Source organism: Lissotriton vulgaris, chromosome 6, assembly GCF_964263255.1.
Source record: "Lissotriton vulgaris chromosome 6, aLisVul1.2, whole genome shotgun sequence".
Taxonomy (NCBI): domain Eukaryota; kingdom Metazoa; phylum Chordata; class Amphibia; order Caudata; family Salamandridae; genus Lissotriton; species Lissotriton vulgaris.
In genome coordinates this window covers 1,117,749,026-1,117,770,271 of record NC_141694.1, presented here as the reverse complement: position 1 = coordinate 1,117,770,271, position 21,246 = coordinate 1,117,749,026, and the positions used below count along the sequence as shown (strand labels likewise).

At 46.5% G+C, this 21,246-nt stretch overlaps 1 protein-coding gene across 1 annotated transcript in view; it reads right to left on the bottom strand.

The window, feature by feature from the left end:
* The window catches only part of SCCPDH (saccharopine dehydrogenase (putative)), a 340,744-nt gene that overhangs the window by 138,942 nt on the left and 180,556 nt on the right, over positions 1–21,246 (bottom strand). The window contains exons 8-10 of the mRNA XM_086927202.1: positions 10,060–10,179; positions 9,828–9,884; positions 9,316–9,427 (exon numbers count right to left, since the gene is read on the bottom strand). Of these exons, the coding sequence (XP_086783328.1) occupies positions 9,316–9,427; positions 9,828–9,884; positions 10,060–10,179 (289 nt within the window). The remainder of the gene's footprint in view (positions 1–9,315; positions 9,428–9,827; positions 9,885–10,059; positions 10,180–21,246) is intronic.

Below are 21,246 nucleotides of genomic sequence, written 5' to 3'. Positions count from 1 at the left end.
CATGATGTGCATAGACTATACAGCAGTACTCTCCCAAAGGGGTGGCTAACCTGTAGCTGTTGTAGTGGTTTGAAATAGTGTCCGTAAAACTGACTAGCCAACATTAGCTTGTTGTCTGGCTAACACATTTACACAATAGTGTTTTGTGAATGTGTATAGTGTAGACCATGTTGCAGCTTTACAGATGTCAGCTATGGTATATTTCCTAAGAAAGCCAAAGAAGCCCCCAGATTGCGAGAGGAATGCGCTCTAGGGGAAATTGGTTATGTTCTCTTTTCTTTTGCATAACATGTTTGAATACATTTGACTATCCACTGTGCAATACCTGATTTGGAAATGGGATTGCCTTTGTGTGGTGGGTGGAGCAAAAGCGACAAAATGTTGTTTAGTGTTATGAAAAGGTTTTTGTTCTTTTTTATGTAAATCAGTAATGCTCTTTTAACATCTAATCTAGAGTGTGCACAGCACGTTATGCCACAGAATCTGGTTGAGGAAAGAACACAGGCAACTCAACAGACTTGCTGATGTGGAAGGCAGAAACTACTTTAGGTAGAAATTTTGGATTGGTTTGAAGAACCACTTTGTTTTGGTATCATGTAAAAATGGTTCTTCTATGGTTAATGCCTGAAGCTCACCCACTGTCCTGAGTGATGTGATAGCAATGAGGAAAGCAACTTTTCAAGTGAGAAATTGTAGTTTACATTTACGTAAATGCTCAAAAGATGGACCCATTAGCCTGGTAAGGACAATATTAAGATGCCACACTGGGTTAGGTGGAAGTCTTGGAAGAATAACTATTTTGAGTCCTTCCATAAAGGCCTTAATAACAGGTACTCTGAAAAGGGACAGGTTGTCTATTTGGAAGATAAGTGGCTATTGCAGCGAGATGTAAGCGTATAGATGTGTACAGTAAATTTGAACGTTGTAAATGTAGTAGATAAATGATTTTTTGAACGGAAGCATTAAGTGAGTTGACATTGTTGTTATTACAATAAATAATCAATCAATCAATCATATAATTTTAAAGCGCACTACATACCCGTGAGGGTCTTAAGGCGCTCGGGGAGGGAGGGGGTGCTGCTACTGTTCGAAGAGCCAGGTCTTGAGGGGTCTTCTGAAGGCCAGTAGGTCTTGGGTCTGCCGTAGTTGGGTGGGGAGGGTGTTCCAGGTCTTGGCGTCAAGGTGGGAGAAAGATCTGCCACCGGTGGTCGTTCTTTGGATGGGGGGGGGACTGTGGCGAGGGCAAGGCCGGTGGAGCGGAGCTGGCGGGAGGGGGTGTAGAAGCGGAGTCGTTTGTTGAGGTATGCTGGTCCGGTGTTGTGGAGTGCTTTGTGTGCATGGATGAGGAGCTTGAAGGTTATCCTCTTGTTGACGGGGAGCCAGTGCAGGTCTCTCAGGTGGGGTGTGATGTGGCTGCGGCGGGGGATGTCGAGGATCAGAAGTGCAGAGGCGTTCTGGATGCGTTGCAGCCGTCTCTGGAGTTTGGCCGACGTTCCTGCGTAGATGGCGTTTCTGTAGTGTAACCTGCTGGTGACGAGGGCCTGGGTGACTGTTCTTCTCGTTTCGGTGGGGATCCACTTGAAGATCCTGCGGAGCATTCGAAGGGTGTTGAAGCAGGAGGAGGAGACGGCGTTGACCTGCTTAGTCATGGAGAGGGTGGAGTCGAGGATTACCCCTAGGTTGCGTGCGTGGTCGGTGGGTGTCGGGGCTGTTCCCAGTGTTGTCGGCCACCAGGAGACGTCCCAGGCTGAAGGGGTGGAACAGAGGATGAAGACCTCCGTCTTGACCTTGTTCAGGTTCAGTCAGCTGTTCCTCATCCATTTGGCAACGGCCTTCATTCCTTCGTGGAGGTTGGTTTTTGCGGAGTGAGGGTCTTTGGTGAGGGAGAGGATCAGCTGGGTGTCGTCGGCATAGGAGATGAAGTTGAGGTTGTGCTGTCGGGCGACACGGGTGAGGGGTGCCATGTAGATGTTGAACAGCATCGGGCTGAGGGATGAGCCCTGGGGTACGCCGCAGATGATCTCGGTGGCATTGGAGCGGAAGGGGGGAGGCGGACGCTCTGAGTTCTGCCGGATAGGAATGGATGTGGTCCAGTCCAGGGCCTTCTCTTGGATCCCGGCATCATGTAGGCGTGTTCGTAGTCTGCGGTGGCAGACCATGTCGAAGGCGGCTGACAGGTCCAGGAGGATGAGGGCTGCTGTTTCTCCGTTGTCTAGCAGGGTCCTGATGTCATCGGTGGCGGCGATAAGGGCGGTTTCGGTGCTATGGTACTGCGGAACCCAGACTAGGACGGGTCCAGGATGCTGTTCTCCTCAAGGTAGCGGGTCAGTTGTTTGTTGACAGTTTTCACGATGACCTTCGCTGGGAACAGGAGCAGGGAGATGGGTCGGAAGTTCTTGAGGTCCTTGGGGTCTGCCTTGGGTTTCTTGAGTAAGGCGTTGATCTCGGTGTGCTTCCAGCTTTAATTAATTAATTAATTAATTAATTAATTAATTAATTAAAAGCTTCCAGCTTTCCGGGAAGATTGCTGTCTTGAAGGAGATGTTGATTGCTGGTGCAATGGCTACGCTGGCTTTGTTGAAGATGTGTGATCGGGAGTGGATAGTGTTCATGATCTTGCTGGTGTCCTCGTCGTTGATGCTGGTCCAGGAGAGCAGGCGGTTGGTGCAAGTGGTGGTCGTGGGGGCGGAGGTCCCAGTGGTTGTCGAGGCGGTCGTGGCGTTGAAGCTGTCATGGATGTCGGCGAACTTGCGGTGGAAGAAGGTGGCCAACGAGTCGCACAGATCTTGAGAAGGTGGGATGTCATTGATGATGGAGCTGGGGTTGGAGAGTTTCTTCACGATGTTGAAGAGCTCTTTGCTAATGTGTGCGTTGTTATATAGGTGGACTTTGAATGTAAATTGTAAAAAATGTAAATTGATACTTGTATAGCGCACCACTCACCCGCAAGGGTCTCAAGGCGCTTGTACGAATACCGCTGTGGAACCCATCCTGGCTTTTTCCCTGTGAGGCGTCCACTCCTGGGCACCCCCAAGGTGGAGGCCAGGCATCCTTAGCGTTGTGGGGGCCGTTGTGGAGATTAAGCAAGCTATTGCCCAGAGTTGCAGAGTGGGACTCCATGATTGGAATAGGGACCGAGGCGAGAATTATCAGGTCCGTGGAATTTTGAGCCCAAGACACGCCGAGGCGGGGAATTGAACCCTGGTCCCGGGCTAGACCTCTGCATCAGGGTCTGCCGCTCTAATCATTGAGCCACACTTCTCCTGAATGAAGCCCTTTTGGCGGATTTGATGAGGTGATGGTGTCTGAGGGTGGCGTTCTTGTAGCGTAGCTGTCCGGTGTTCGATCGCGGAACCAGTTCTTCTCAAGTTTTCGGCATGTCCGTACGGAGGCCTGGAGGTCTTCGGTGAACCAGGTGGCTTTCTTGCTGGTGTGGCTGTTGGAGGGTGTCTTGAGCGGGGCGAGGGTGTTGGCGCAGTTGTAGATCCACTGTCTGAGGTTGCGGGCGGCGGTGTCGGTGGGTGGGCTCTGGGCAAGGGTGGTGGTTAGCTGGTCTTCGGTGACTTTGCCCCAGCAGAGCTGAGGCATCTGTTGGGTGCTGTTGTGCGTGGTAGGCTTCCTGAAGGTGAAGTGGATGGAGTGATGGTCGGTCCGGTGGGGTTCGGTGGTGTGGTTGATGGAGACGTGGGGCTTGTGGAGAAGCTGGGGTCAAGCGTGTGGCCAGCGGCGTGGATGGGTGTTGTCACAAGCTGTCTGAATCCAAGGTTGGCGAGGTTGGCGATCAGGGTGGTGGAGTTGATGTAGTTATTGTTCTCGATGTGGAAGTTCAGGTCTCCGAGCAGGATGTAGTCCGTGGAGGCGAGGGCGTGTGTGCTTACGAAGTCGGCGATGGAGTTGCTGAACTGTGGTCAGGGTCCGGGGGTCTGTAGACGAGGGTTCCTCTGAGGGTGGTGTTGGGATTGGTGCGGATCTGGAAGTGCATGTGTTCGGCGGTGCTGAGGGGGTTGGTGCTGGTCGAGACTCTGAGGGTGTTCTTGTGGATGTTGGCGATTCCTCCTCCTACTCCGTTGGTACGGTCCCTGCAGGTGATCTTGTAGCCTTCCGGGATGGCTATGGTGATGTCGAGTGCTGAGGTGGGCTTCAGCCAGGTTTCTGTCAGGAAGGCGACGTCTGGGGGGGTTGAGTCGAGAAGGTCCCAGAGTTCAACGGCGTGTTTGTAGGTGGAGCGGGTGTTGAAGAGGATGCATCGGAGGTAGTTGGGGTCTTTCCTGGGTGGACGTGTGGCGGATGCTGGTGAAGCTGCAGTTCCGACAGGCGAAGGGTCCTTGGGTGCGCTTTGGGGTGGCCTGGTAGTAGGGCTGGTCTCGTTTGGGGTTGAGTGCGTGGAGTGTGCTGGCATCGTAGCGCAGTCGGACGTTGTGGTGTTGGCGGGGTCCAGGGGTTCTGCCACTGGGCGCGGTCCAGGCGAAGTAGGGCATGCCTTAGGCGCGCCAGTGGCTCGGCCGCGTAGCGGCAGCCATAACCAGGTGGAGGTGGGAGGGAGAAGTAGCTGAGAGGGGGAAGCGGACGAATGGGAGCGGGGGGCGGGGCCGGCGGGGGTGACAGAAGGCAAACGAGCACAAGGGATAATGAGGGCAATGCAAGACAACAAAAACAATAAAATACAATAATTAGGCAACTAAGAAGGCACAAAATAAGCACAATAATAATGGGAAAAAGCAAGTACAGCGGAGTGGAGCGGGGCTGCAGCAGCGGGAAGTGGGACAGGCGAGGGAAACAGACGGCAAACGGGCACCGTGCTGCATAGAAATCTCTTGTACTAGGTCTTCTGGCCTCTTTAATGATATTCATACAGTCTGGTGGAAGATTCAGATAACCAAACTCTATGATTTCAGGTGCCAGATCGCAAGATTGAGAGGTTTGGGATCTGGATGTCTTATCTCTCCATGGCCCTGCGTAATGAGACTGGGTGTGAGATGTAGTTTTTGATGAGGAACTACTGAGAGTTCTAACAGGGTTGTGAACCGGGGCTGGCGAGCCCAAGTTGGAGCTATCAGGATTAGTATGAGGGATGTTTGCCTGAGTTTCCGAACCACGAGTGCAATGAGTGGGAGAGGCGAAAAAGCGTAAGCAAAAATCCCTCATCCATAGAGCATTGCCTTTGGATAATGGGTGTGGATACCTGGAGGCGAAGCTTGGGCATTTTGCATTTAGGTGTGTGGCGAACAGATCTATGTCAGGAAAACCCCACATCTGAAATAACGGGAGGAGAACTTAGGGGTGAAGTTCCCACTCGTGGACCTGTTTGCTGTGTCTGCTTAGGAGATCTGAAATTTGATTATTCACCCCTGGGAGGTGTTCCGCCAGGAGATACATTTTTTGATGAAGGGCCCATCTCCAATTGTCCTGTGCAAAATGAGACAGTTTGAGAGAGTGTGTCCCTCCTTGTTTGTGTATATAGTACATTGCTGTCATGTTGTCTGTACGTATCAGGACAACTTTGTCTACCAGGTGAATTTGGAAGGCTTTGCGCGCTAGAAACATTGCTAGCAGCTCTAGATGATTTATATGGAGTTGCTTTTCCATCTGACTCCATAATCCCTGAGTTATTTGAGTTTGGAGATGGGCTCCCCAAACATTGAGCTATGGGTCTGCTGCTAGCACTGTCTGTGAAACTGGGTCGATGAAAGGCCGCCATTTGTTCTGTGGATTCCACCACTGCTGAGAGCAATGAGTTTGGCCATCCACCAACACTAGATCTGTCAATAGACCCTGAGACCGATTCCACTGGTGTGCTAAACATTCTTGAAGGGGACGCATCTGAAGTCTTGCATAAGGAACTATCCCGATGCAAAATGACATATTTCCTAGTAGTTTCATAAATACCCGAAATGGTAGTGAGTGATCAGGTTGAAATTTGGAAATGAGATCCTGAATATTGTGAATTCTGGCTGGATTGGGACAGGATAGAGCTTTTTGAGTATCTACAGTGGCCCCCAAGTATGTTTGTGTATTGGAGGGTTGAAGATGGGACTTTGACAGATTGACTGTAAAGCTGAGGTGATGTTGTACGTGTACGGTTGTTAGGGTGTGCTGTAGACACTTTGTGAGAGAGCTGACTTTGATGAGCCAGTCGTCTAAATATGGGAAGACGTGAACATGTAGTCTTCGCAGATGTGCAGCGACTACTGCCAGACATTTGGTAAATACTCTGGGAGTAGTAGTTACTCTGAATGGGAGCACTTTGAATTGATAATGTTGTCCCGCAGTTAGAAACCTGAGATATTTGCGATGAGAGGGATGCATTGGAATATGAAAGTAGGCATCCTTTAAGTCCAGAGTGGACATTAAGCTTATTGTAAAAGAGTAAGTACCTGTTGGAGAGTTACCATATGGAAGTGATCTGATTGAATGTATAGGTTTAATTCTCTGAAGTCTAATATAGGCATGGAAGAACCGTCCTTTTTGGGAATTAGAAAATAGAGAGCGTATATCCCTGTCCCCTGATAGTGTATGAGACTGGTTCTATAGCTCCTTTTTCCAGAAGAGATTGGACCTCTGGTTTAAGTAGGGGTAGATGTTCTAGAGATAGTTTGTGTGGTTGTGGTGGAATGTTTGGAGGGTTGCTGGTAAGCTCCAGGCAGTAACCAGATTGGATAATTTGTAGAACACATTAGTCTGATGTGATTGAAATCCAGAATGGGAGAAATTGAGTAGGACATCCCCCAACAGGTGTTGAATGATCGGGAGGAAGGGGAAACAGGTCACTGCTTATTTGTGGCTGGGGAAGTACCATTGTTTCCCCAAAATCCACCTCGAAAATAACCTCTGGTAGAGGGCGAATGACTGTTGCCTCTGCATGAGGTAGAGGACCAGTCAGTAAGTATGGACTTTGAGCCTCCCCTGTAAAAGGATCGGCGAAATGAGCCAAGGTTAGATGATGTTTGTAGCGCTCTCATAGACTTGGCTGCCTCAGTGTCCTTCTTCATTTTTTCTAATGAAGTGTCCACTGCAGGACAGACGAAATGCTCCTTATTAAAGGGTGAATTTAAAATAGATTCTTGAAACTCCTGCTTAAAACCTGATATTCTAAGCCATGCGTGGCGTCTGAGCAGGATGCTGGTGTCAATAACACATGACGCTGTATCTGCTGCGTCTAGCGCACACCTGATTGAAGTATTGGAAAAAAGCTTCCCTTCCTTAATGAGGTCATGAGCCTTGGATTTATGCTCATCAGGTAAGTACTGCACCAGTTGCTCTAGCTCATTATAATGAGCTCTATCATACCTTGCTGAGAGTGCTTGCGTATTAGCTATGCGCCAAAGATTGGCTGCTTGCGCTGCTACTCTTTTGCCTGAGGCATATATTAACTTGGACTCTTTATCGGGAGGCGGAACATCTCCTATTGACTGAGAATTAGCTTGTTTACGAGCATTTGATACCATCAACTGATCTAGTGGAACCTGACCCCTGATGAAAATTGGGTCTGTTCATGCCGCTTTGTATTTCTTATCCACTCTAGGTGTGAGTACCCTAGCTCGCAATGGATCTTTGAAAACCTCATCGGCATGTTTTAACATACCTTTGAGTATAGGTAGTGTATGCGTTGACTTTTGTGATGCACTTAGTGTCTCAAAAAGGATATCTTCCTCAAGAGGTTCCTTATGGAGTTGCACTCTGTGATACCGTGCAGCTCTATTAAGCAACTAGGTAAACCCCACATTATCATCAGGAGAAGGCCTAGATGGGTATAGGTCTGGATCGTTGTCATTATTAGGATCAGTGTTATAGTCGACCCAGGGGTCCAGAATATCATCTAGTGGCACATGTGTGTCCTCATCTAGATCCCCATCTCCCGCATCCTGCTGATTTGGAAATTGTGGCTGAGGGGAATTTGTGGGTTAGGATCATTAGTTGGAGAATGTGAGGAAGATAAAAGAGGTGGAGGAGAAGTATTAGTTCCCATATTCTTTTTCTTTCAAGGGATATGGTAAGATTCCTCAAATTCTGGTCTACTTTTCTCTGGCAGCTTTGCATAAAGGTTTCCAGTTTTAGGGTTGATAACCAGTTCCTTTTGTCTGAGGTGAGTGTTAGTAGGCGGAACTTCCAAACAAGGCTCCTTGGATGGAGGAGGAGCGGTTTGGTCCTATGGGCCAGAATTATCGTCATCAGAAATTTCAGAGCCGATAATTTCGGAGCCAATGATTTTGGAGCCGAGGATTTGGGTTCCAATGATTTCGGTGCCGAAGCATTTAAGGTTGAATTGGCTCGTGTTTCGGAGCTGAAGTCTTGGGTTCGGTCCCCGAAGGTCGACTCGATCCCGAGCCAAAGGCTTTGTAAGCTGTTTCGTGCCGGGCCCGAAGGCAGGGCTTTCAAAACCTTATCTTGGTGCCGACCTTGGCCCGGAGGAGGGACCAGAACCTTTTTTGGAGGGTAGTTTTTGGGGCAGAAGAGTATCTTTACTTACTGTACGCTGACCGGGTATGATGTCTTCCTCGATGTCGGAGTCTTCATCAGACACATAAATTTGCTCTTCCTCCTCTGCCTCGGCTCCCTGTGCTTCAAAGATCTCTTGCTCGACATCTTCTTTGTAGAGGTCTGGAGCGGAGTCTTTCCAATTTTTGTGTTGATACACCTCGTGACGTTGAGCCCGACGGTTACAGAGTGTTTTCTTCTATAGGAATTATCGCAGGCTTCGCAGTTGTCTTCGTCGTGTTTGGGTGATAAACACGAATTGCTCACGTCGGGGAGATCGGTGTGGGGGTACTTAGAGTGGCAACCTGGGCAGAATTGGAATGGAGTCCGTTCCATCGACTGCAAACTCTGGCGACGCAGCTAGGCCCTTGCATGAGATTTTCCGATGTAAGATTTTTTTTAATGGAAACGATACGCGAAGGTAGGAATATGCGATCGATACACAATACCTTTGAGGGTAGTGGATCAAACACAATGGCGAAAAAAAACAATCTAACAATGGAGTCGATGCCCATGCGCACTATCACCAAAAGGAGGAGTCACCTACCTGGTGACTGGAAAAGACTTCTACGAACAAAACAAAGTGCAAACGTCTGGGCCCAAGACTAGATGGCAGACTTATGCACAGCATGTGATCTACAGCTCACAAGCCTCGAACAAAGTGGTTCTTTGAGTCTTTTCACACACTAAGGATAAGCTAAAGTGTATGGTATAATAACTGGAATTTGTAAAGCGAGAGAAAAACAAATCACATTGTGCTTCAATTAACTAAAAACAGAGAAACACATCTAACCAACCTAAATAAAAAAAAACAACAGAGTAATATTCAAACTGCTGTACCTGGGCCTGTCACTTTAGTGCAAATTTTCACATTGGGTTTTCCCTGGTCTGGGCTTTGGCCTTCGCTGTATCCTTCACCAAAGAAGGTCATTGAGAAGGAAGAATCGTCCATCTGAAAATGCACACAATAAATCAGGAGACATGCCCTCTTTTATCATATTAAATGTATGTTATTAGCAATGTCATTTTATGTGTCGAACTGTTACATTGCTCCCAGTCCTCTGCTGAGAGATACTCAAACAATTGCAGCAGGAACATTTGGCATCATATATGTGATCTTGCTATGAGAGGGAAGGACATGAAATAAGAACGCTCTTCAACTGTATCAACCAAAACCCAAACTAATATCTACAAGGCTCCTTTATTTCCACCAAATAAAAATATTTTTTATATCTAACATGAGCCCCGTTTAATAAATCCAATTAACACACACAAGTTTTTTTCAGCTAATTATACAAAGGTTAATTAACCGTAAACTACAATATGAGCCAAAACACACATAAATTTGCTACCTGTTTTTGTGTTGGTCCTTCCTTTGTAAAATGTCCAAATGAAAATAAGGCTGGGTACTGAAAGGAAAGATACATAATATAATTTACTTAAGAGTTCATTCAGCATGCTACATATGACACATAAACAGGTATATGTAGCATAACACAGCTACGCTCGAAAAGTTTGACAAAATAATAATGTCAGTGCTGCTTTCAATATTTTTTTAAGCATATAGTTCACTTTTACTCTTACTTTTATCATGAGATTCCGTCCAAAGCTGAACTTTGCAAAAATCAAGAAGAATAGACCAGCGAACATCAGCTGAATGACAGAAATGACTCCACCCACAGCAAAATAGGCAGCATATTGCACCTGTTATACAAAAAAAAATAGCCATCACTATGTGGGTCATTCACATAAAAACTGATCTGTGCAAATACATTCCTCAATGGATGAATCATGCAAGGAATAAGAAAGACATTCAAATCAGAGTGTGTGATGCAATTTTTCTGAAGATCGGCATATAAGGAGATGCAAGCTGAATTATCTCAACTTTAAAACACCTGCAGTCAATCAGCTTTGAGTTTATTTTTTGTATCCCAGAGTCAACTTTTTGCCCCTGCTTTGAAATAAAGAGTTAGGGAAAAACACAATGGTACATATTCTGATTTAAGTAATCTCTCTTTTAGATGCAGTAGTGAGGATTGTAATTGACAGGGCATTTAACTAGGTGCTCGCCATGACTACACTGTATAGGAATCAACTACGACTACCTCCAGCACAGGCATGACTGGTGTTTATGAATGAATGTGGCTCAAGGTCCAAATTGAATGCATCTTGTCTGGAAGGTACAAAGTAGGATGTTCCCACCAATTCTTTGTTTCCGTTATCCCGCCCTCACAACTTGAACACAGCTAGATTTCGGCAGGCTCATATTTCTCACAATAGTGCCTATAAAATTCAACAATGTTTTACACACTGCAAAATGGAGTAGTAAAGAGCCATTCTAAGGATATCTTGCTGTTCTTGAAGGAGGCTTCATTCTCTATGTGACTTGAATATGTAGAATGTTTTTGTGCATAACTCTTTTTAAGCCTAACAGCGATCGTGAATACTTTTTTGTGAAGCCGGCTGTCGCTCATAGAGTGGTGGACGTACAATATTTGGACAGGCACCTACTGGATCACGGACCATTGGTGCTTACTTACTCCATAGATAGCCAGCCACCGCGGGTCCCGCAGTCCCGCAGTGGAGGCTTAATGCAGAAACCTTGACGGATCAGGTTTTCAGAGATATGCTCTCCAGTGCACTCACACAGTATGTTAAGGAAAATTGTGAACCAGTGGGTGGCAGAGCAGTGGAGTGGGATGCCATGAAAGTGGTGGTGCAAGGGGTGTGTCTAGCCACAGCAGTGGGGCGCACCGCACGTTGGAGACTGACAATACCCGCCAGGAGCAGGAACTGCTGGGGGGACTCTGCCTACGAACCCCTCTGCACAGAAAGACTGGAATAGTCAGAGGCAAAAGGAACATGAGCTCTTTGGTCAACTGGAGTACACTAGAAAAACAGCGATACCAGAATTATATCTGGAGGGAGATAAGGCTGGGAGGATGCTGGCATGTTTGATCAGGGCTGATGATGTGCCACGTCCTATATTAACCATTAGAAATACGTCAGGCAGCGAACGCCATATGCAACAGGCCATTAATGCAGCTTTTACAGACCACTTTCAGAGAGTATATGCAGCACCCCAGAGGGCGGCATTGTCACAGGATCTGTCTGCATACTTAGACGCACTCCATCTACAGTGCTTTGAACCTAAGGAGAGGGAAACCTTGGCGGTTCCGGACAAGAAATGCTTAGAGCTGTAATGGCCTTAAAACCTGCAAAATCGTCAGGAAGCGCCTGCCAACTGGTGGAATTTTGAAGCTGTTTCCCCCCCAGGCTCTGCTAGATAAATTACCTGCAGTAGATGTCGAAGCCCTTGATAATGGAGAGCTTCCGCAATTGATGAGGGAAGCATTGATCATGGTGATTTCGAAGTTGGGTAAGGAGGCTTTGAAAACAGGGCCCAACAGACCCATTTCCATGTTGAATGTAGATCCTGAATCATCTCCTGGCACAGCGCCTACTCCCCAATTTGCCTTGGCTGATCCAGGAGGATCAGTCTGGCTTTATCCCACATTGAAATACCTCACGTAACTTACGTCCCCTGGCACACATACTGCATTCGCCGCGGCTGCGTGAGAACCCCTATGTGCTTGCCTTTTTAGCAATTGAGCAAGCATTTGATTTGGAGACGTGGGATTATGTATGGCAGGTGATAACGAAGATGGGGCTTGGCCCCCGCTTTTTTTAGATATTTGCAATTAATCTACACAAAACCTACGGCGAGGGTATGTACCAGGCAATATGTGTCAGCGGAGATCCTCTTGCAGTGTGGCACACGGCAAAGATGCCCCGTCTCCACTGATTTTTGCCATGGCTACGGAGCCTTTAATATGCAGGCTCTGGCACACAATTAGGAGGTAGGGCATAACAGTAGGACATACGGAACATATCATTTTGTTATATGCTGAAGATGCCATGCTGTATCTATGGCAGCCAGACATATCGGTCCAGTTGTTGTTAGCCCTAATGACCGAATTCTGGGAAATGTAGGGGTTGGGACACTCAGCGTGAGCAAATCGGTCAAGTTTCCATTGGGGCAACTGGTAGTTCGACCCATTGCCCACCTCTCGAGCTTTTGCTTACCCTGGACAATTGATAGGGTGAAATATCTGGGCATTTATATTACGCATGACCAGACCCAGTTCCATACCAACATGGGACGAGTGCTGGATAATTTGTGACCCACTATTAGGTTTTGGAACATGTAATACCTCTCCTAGATGGGAAAAATAATTCTTGTAAAGATGGTAGTCCTGTCGAAGTGCCTATATGTTATGCAAAATACTTTCTATGAACCTCCCCGTATAGTATTCAGGAAGCTTGACAAGTTGTGCGGGAAATCGTATGGCAGGCTAATGGATGCTGAGTAGGGTTGTCCACCCTGAGGCGAGAATGGGATAAGGCGGGCACTGAGGTTCCAGATCTTGAGCAGTATTACTTTGTGACGCAGTTGTAACATGCAATTAATTCTTTGGACGGGAAGCCTAATTGCGAACAATCCTTATTGGCAGGCACTCATGGTGATCACCAGCTTGGGCCCCTCCTAATGGTGAGAAACCGTCCACACTTAATTTGACTGCTACGAAGTATACGGGAGAGAGTGGTGAGGCAGGTCCTAAAGAGAGAGCTATGTACGCCTGATCTCGACCTACGCCTAATCTACCTGTTTGAACAGATGACAAAAGCAATGTTCGTTGTTTAATGGCAGGAAGGGTGATGTATTATGTTATCTGATTTGTACCCAGATGGGCGCTTCATTTCCCTCCAAGATGCAATAAGTGTATTTTTTGCTTAGTTCTTGGTCAGTTCCGTAAATATGCTAAGTTAGCAGCAATCGCTCAGCAATTATGGCCCACCTTTCTGGAGGCATCCAACCCCTCGCAAAGCTGATGACTCTTATCCATGGCAGAAGGTTGCAGGCTCATTAAGCATTTATATCGAGCTCTACGCTCTGCCACACAGCTCCAGAAGCTCAAACTAGAGAAAACATGCAAACAGTACACTGAAGAACCCCTTACCCCGAAAGACTGGCCAGAAATTCATGCAGGGGTGTGCAGAGTGACAGTAAGTGCTCGGTTCAAGCTGATCCAATATAACGTAGTCCATATGACACACTTCTCCCCCAAAAAATTGCAATCTACTCACCCCTCGAGAGGACAGGGATGCTAAATGCGGGGCAAGAGAGGACCATTTTTTTTCAAATGGTGAGGCACTGCTCTACCTTGGTCTCCTTTTTGGTTCAGGTCTTAGCCCATCTAAAGAGGGTGACAGGCTGGGAGAATCCCCACACAGTGGATAAATGTTTATTGGAGCTCCTCTCGGAGAACCTGTAAAAGACGCTCAGTAGGTGCTACGCCATACTGGGCCTAACAGTGGAAAAGAGACGGATAGTCATACATTGGATGGGTACGTATCCTCCACTATGAAAGGCCTGGGAGACGGACAAGGTAGAGTGGGCGGGGGCAGAAGAGGCTCACTTGAAGAAGACAAGGAGAGATGAGAAAGCTCAAGAGGTCCTAAAGGCGTGGGATACAATGACAGACCTTATTGCAATCCCCGGACCCGGCTCACTAGTTAGTTCCCTGTGCAGGGAGGGAACAGGGAACATTGAGGGGATGTGATGATCCCTGCCCTTCGGTCCCAAAGATTGTTCATGCTGGAAACTGAGTAGGATTAACATGTGGGAATACGATTTTTTTGTAGTTACATCTGTGGAAGCATATGGGGTGGGATATGGGTGGTTCCTGACAAGTTGTTGGGTAGTTTACTGGCTATAACTACTGGATACATTGAGACATATATTATCCTTATTGTATCTCTTGTACGGGTGGAGATGCTAACTGCTATATATGATCAGATATGTATTGTTTGTGAAAATGCCAACAAAGAAATAAAAAAAACATTTAAAAAAAACTAATTTTAAGCCTACAGTACCTACAAAATGAACATTTGGGTTTTGAAATGCAGTTAACTTCATCACAGAAAAATATGATAACTGTTGGCTTACTTCATTAACACCTTTTTCAGGGGTACAATGTTTCTCAGTGTACCTTCAAAGTGTTAACACTTTTTCAGGAGCTGTTTTTTCTATTTTTTTTCCAAACCATAATCCTGTGCATAAATTTGGCCACTTTGGTTAGACAGATATCTGTGAGGGAGTGAAAGGTTGGAGGGGGGACAGCGTGGCTAAGATTTAGGATTGCGGCTGAATCCCCACAAATAAATCTGATTAGCAAAAGTGGATCCTCAGGAATAAGGAAGAAACTTGCAGACTATTTTCTGGCTGATAATTCATACAGAATTAGCAATTATGTGGGGATTAATGATCACATATATCACCTGCTCTGAGCTGCATTAAAATGGGTCACGAGCAGGCAATGACTCTGATAAATCCAACTTTATCAGTTGCACCTACGATACTCAGGACTTAAGGGACAAGAATTTTTAAATACTAAACCCTCTAAAATTAACATTTTGCTCTTTGGAACTACTCTTGCAACATATCGACAAAACAGTTTACCGGACTGTGTCAAACACCTTCGGCAATAGTAAAAGACAATAAACTAAACTATTTCCAAAGAACATTATCTCCAGTGTTGCCAAATCCGTTATTTTCATAGTGAGGGTCTTAGGAGATTCATCCTTACCTCACTTATAACTATATAACAGAGTACAGAGAAAGTACATTTGGTTAACAAACTATTTACCAAATGATCTCCAGGAAGTGCAAATGCCGCCGCTAGCACCTTATCGCAGCCTCAGTTTCACTACGGCTCTCGGTCTATGGAAACTCTTCAAAGACTGTCTATCAATAAAAGACAGGGGCGGTGGGTGACATTTCAAAGTGGTGGGGCGCAAAGTGATTTGCATACAGCACCGTAGCGAGCGAGCGCAGCGAGCGAGCCCGAACCCCAAGAAAATTTTGAAAAAAAAGAAGAAAATCGTGCATTTTCAAGCATATTTGAGAAAGCAGGAAGGTTAAAGCAATTGTGAAAGTGCAATTATTACATTAATAGATGGCATAACATAGGTAGCTGCTTATTCAGTATAACCATAGAGCTTCATACATTTCGTCCTATTACGCTCAGGTGCTGAATTCAGACTATAAGACTTTCATGAAAATCTTAGCTCTAAGAGTAGAAGAAGTTGCACAGCAGTTGGGAAACAGCCTTCACAAAGCATTAGGAAAATGAGAGGCAATTACTTGAAAGCAAACTGAAAGCAATGCATCAAGTAGTAACTTAAAGCAATGCATCCAGCAAAACAGTGCATGCAGTCAACCATACAAAAGTAAACTAAAGCAAGTGTGAACCTGTGAACCTTCACTTTGAAAGCAGGGTGCTAGTCAACAGGCCAGTCACATACATTTAAACTGAAGAAGAGTACACTTCAGCATGCTGGCACCATATAAAAGCACCAAGCAAGTCAAACAGTTTAATGAAAGAAAAATGAAAGCAATACATCCAGCAAACTAGACAGTGACTCAAAAAGTAAACTGAAGCAAGTGCACACTGAAAGGAATGCACAGTCATAAGTCAGACCTTCACATAAAAGCAACTTACCAAGACACCCAATCAATTACATGGGAAAAACTTGAGCCAATGCACCCAGAAAACCAGACCAGCACACCAAAGCATCCCACCCTTGATTGGATGGCAGCTGTGCTCTTAGGGTCACCCCTCAGTTTTTTGGCAGGGTTGAGCACCCCCCAGTTTTATGCCCTCTGCGTCTGAAGGGGAGACAGGCAAAAGGGGTCATAATGGGACATCTGGCACAGCCACTTTGTAATCGAGGTCACCCACCCAGCTCAAGACTGAGTTACAGGCTGTTCTTAAATCTTTAAACAACCACAAGGGTCTCCAGCTAGTTGGTTCTTGAGCCAAAAGAGTCCTCAGCTCACTGGAAGTCTTTACATCGCGCCTGAGATGACATGACAATGTCCCTTAATCCGGAGCAACTGTGGGGACTGGTCTGGGTCTGGATATGACTTGGTACGAGCAGGATACAAAAAGTAGCGGGTAGGTGGTAACCCACTTCAAGTGAAGGAGCTGTAAGGAACCTAAGCGCACTGGTGTGGATACCACTAACAGGGCAGCTCTGGCTTTCTCAGGGTGGGTGTCAGCTGTGTGATGAAACCAGCATGTGAAGCAGTTACCTCAAACAAACTAAAACCAATGCACTCATCAAGACAAGGAGTTACATGAAATCAAATAGAAAACCACCATCAAGCCAGGTAGTCACCTAAAGGCAAATTGAAGTGACTGCACACTATGGGAAGTGCACTTCACTAGCCAGCCTATTACACTAAAGGAAAATAAAAGCAATACTCCCAGTAAACATGACAACATAAATTGAAAATGTTTCCCCGCAGGACCAACAGTCACAAAAAGTAAAGAAACAGAACGAAGTCAGAGGCACTCCAGGAATCCAGGAGAGTGGTCTGGTGGACTGTTCATGAAGGCTGAACCTGGTTCCCCAGAACAAAATTCGGCAGCTCTGCCGTAGTGCCACATCCCCCAATGAACGCCATACTATCCCAATTAGACACCCACACTGCCTTCAGCTACAACCCAGTTGTGCCCTGCTACATATACCTGGATGCGGCTCAATTCAAACTATGCACAAGAGTGATATGCTGCCTGGAAAAAAGTACCTTCCTGGAAAAAGCAAACCCTCATATGGATGCAAGATTAAGTAAAGCATTTGAAATGTAAGTAGAACAACATGGCTACCTTAACACTTTTATACTTATTATTCAGAAATCAAGAGTGTTTTTTACTGAAACTTTAAGCACCACTACAGATCCTGGGGGGACCAGTATCACGGTGTATTGCTTATATCCCGTGAACCGGTTTCAGTATGGTTTAAAAAGACTACATTACTCAACACAGAGCCACTGCTTGTTTTTCTTTTTTTTTCCCGTTTCATTATTTTTCATCCTTCCACTCCCTTATTGTTTCGAGGTCTCAGTTACTTTTCTTTTGTCGTCCACATGATAAATGCGCCTTCCTTCCCATGATTTCCAATCTTTCCCATCCCCTCCTGTGATTTAACCTCTCAGTTCCCAGGTCACCCAATACCTGAAAAGTGGAACTGGGCCCCAGGACATGTATTAAATAGCCCCACATCCTCCACTGTCTCTCATACTCAGCTACTTATGAAGTATTAGGTGACCTAAACATGGCCACCGAGATGGACATTAGCCATGTTGAAGTACATGGCTTTGAAATCAGGCACAAGTCAAGGGTGTACATGGGTCAAAAACATCCACCTACTCTTTTCACAAGGTGTGTTCCGTGTACCTGCCAAGAGGTTAGGCCCCACTGAAATATGGCAACTTGTCCCCTTGCAATTGTCAGAAACCGTGGCATATTCAGCAAGGCCTGCACATTGCCTGCTTCTATTCTGAGCAGCAACTTGTAGGAGGGGATTGGCGCTTAAAATATTTTCAAGAGTATATCCATGCACCTACAGTACTTCCAATTACACTGCACACTAATATTCCGCTTTCTCACTTGTATGGCCTTGCAGCTTCGATTTATTACCTCAACTGGGTGTCACGTTTGCTGCGGTTTTATGTAGAATTTTAGCAAAAGGGTTAGTAGGTAATAAATCATACACTAAGGTAAAATACGGCACAACAATAAGGGTATGCAGCCAACGCAGTGCTGAAAAACAAGGTGTGAAATATTCCGACCAACATCTTTTAAAAAGTATGCTTTAATTTAAGCGGTTTGGATTTATTTTTCTTAAATATTACTTTGGGCAGAGCACCCCTGCACACTTAAAGACGGATGTGTCCACTAAAGTATTAGCGTAGCTTTAGTTTAAACTATTCTGTCAGGGCTAGGTTTGCTACCCAGTCTGGCCGGTCATCTTGATTCCGATGTAAACGGGAGTTTGCTGCCCAATGAAGAGTCCATGCTTTGCGCCATTACCATACTGACCTTGATGGGGTTTTTTCAAGTAATATCGCCTGGTTAACAGTCGTGGCTCGCGGGAGGGGGGGTGTCTCGCAGGGTTGGGGGGAGCTTTAAAATGAAAAAACGAATATGCTACTTACCAGTATGCATCTGTTCTTGGCATGTAGGGCTGCTGACATTCATATCTGTGCATAGATCGCCGCCTAGTGTTGGGTCCGGATGATTGCACATTGTTGTCCTGGAAGAGTCTTCGAAGTATCACAAGATAGGCGGCTCCTCCCCTGGACTACAGTAGTGCACATGGGCATCCTCTCCATCCTCAGATTGTTTTTCGCCATTGTGGCAGAGATGGAGTGTAATACAGTGAGTGATGTCCATGCTAGATAGTAATTCTGAATGCTACCGCTGCTACAGGCGCCGGGGAGGAGGGTGGGCGATATGAATGTCAGCAGCCCTACATGCCAAGAACAGATGCATACTGGTAAGTAGCATATTCGGTTTGAGGCATGTGGGCTGCTGAATTCATATCCGTGCATAGATTACATAGCAGTCCCTCCTGTTAGCGGCGGCTGCCCGTGCCAGCTGCAGCAGTCTGAAAAAGAGTTCTGAGAACAGCCTGTCCTACAGCTGCCTGCTGTTTAGAATGCACATCTACGCAGTAGTGTTTCGTAAATGTATGTGTAGTGGACCAAGTGGCTGCCTTACATATCTCTTCTAAAGGAATATTCCCCAGGAAAGCCATGGACGCTCCTAACTTACGTGTGGAGTGTGCTCGAGGTGGAATGGTTAGTGTGCGTTTAGCCTTAGCATAGCAAATCTGTATACATTTAACGATCCACCGGGCTATCCCTGCTTTGGAAATGGGGTTGCCTTTGTGTTGTGGAGAAAAGGCAACAAAAAGCTGTTTTGTTTTTCTGAAATCCTTTGTTCTGTCTATATAGTACAATAGAGCCCTTTTGACATCTAACATGTGTAGGGATCTCTCCGCGTCATTTTCTGGATTAGGAAAGAAAACTGGCAGTTCTATGGTCTGGTTCATGTGGAACTGCGAAATCACCTTAGGCATAAATGAAGGGTTGGTGCGCAATACCACCCTATTTGCGTGGACCTGGATGAATGGCTCTTGAATTGTTAGTGCCTGGAGTTCACTAACTCTCCTTAGCGAGGTAATGGCCACTAGGAAAGCAACTTTCCATGTCAGAAATTGTATTTCACAAGAGTGTAGAGGTTCAAAAGGCGGTCCCATCAATCTGGTGAGGACCACATTCAGGTTCCAGACTGGTGACGGTGGGTGTCTGGGAGGGATCACTCTTTTAAGACCTTCCAGAAAAGCTTTAATGGCAGGCACTCTGAATAATGAGAGGTGCTGCCTGTTCTGAAGATAGGCTGCTATGGCGGATAAATGTATACGAATGGAACTGTACGCTAGATTACATATGTATAAATGCAACAAATAACAGATAATGTTTTGAATAGATGCATCCAGTGGGTTAATGTCATTGCTGGTACAATATATGACAAATCGTTTCCATTTAGCCGCACAGCATGCTCTGGTTGTGGGTCGTCTTGCCTCCTTGATGATATTCATACATTCTGGGGGCAAGTTGAGGTAGCCAAATTCTAGGACTTCAGGAGCCAGATCGCCAGGTTGAGCTGTTGCGGATTTGGATGCTGAATGTCTCCATGGCTCTGCGTCAAAAGCCTGGGAGTGAGGCGTAGCCTTTGATGCGGTACCACGGATAGTTCTAGAAACGTGGTGTACCATGGTTGGCGTGCCCACATCGGAGCAACCAGGATCAGGGTCATCGAGTTTTGCCGTAGTTTGCGTGCCACCAGCGGTATCAAAGGTGCTGGGGGAAAAGCGTACGCAAATTTGCCTGACCAGTTCATCCATATCGCATTGCCCTGCGACTGTGGGTGTGGGAACCTGCTTGCGAAGCTTTGGCATTTTGCGTTTTCCCTTGTGGCGAACAGGTCTATCTGTGGATGACCCCACTGCTGGAAGTACGGTTGGAGTACTGATGGATGTATCTCCTACTCGTGCATTTGGTGGCTGTGTCTGCTGAGCAGATCCGCCATCTGGTTGGCTTTGCCCGGGAGGTGTTCCGCCATCAGGAAAATGTTCCTCAGAATGGCCCACTTCCACATGCTCTGAGCCAGATGAGACAACTGCGGAGAGCGCATCCCTCCCTGCTTCTGTATGTAGTACATGGCAGTCATGTTGTCCGTCCGGATCAACACGACCTTGTTGCACAAGTGTACCTTGAAAGCTTTAATCGCCATGAAGATTGCCATCAGTTGCATCTTCTTTTGCTGTGCTGTCCATAGTCCCTGCACCATGTAATGGAGTACATGAGCTCCCCATCCCTGGAGAGACGCGTCCGCCGTCAGTACAATTTGTGGAACAGGCTCCTGGAACGGTCGGCCCTTGCAAAGGTTTCGTGGGTTCCACCAATGAGTTGAATGCCCGACCGCTCACCAACACTAGGTCTTTTAACTGTCCTTGAGCCTGATTCCACTGACGTGCTAAGCACTCCTGAAGCGGACGCATATGTAGTCTTACGTGCGGGACTATGAAAATGCAGGAGGCCATCATGCCTATCAACTGCATGAACACCCTCGCTGGAAGCGAGTGTTGAGGTCTGAATTTTTGTATCAGCAATTGCATGCTGTTTATTCTCACTGAATTTGGCTGTGCTTTGGCTGCCAGAGTGTCTACTGTCGCACCCAGGTACTGTCGCACGTGGGTGGGCTGAAGGTGTGACTTCGGATAATTCAGTGAGAATCCAAGACTGTGAAGAAGATGAATGGTGTGGGACATGTGGCTGGCACACTTTGCTTGAAT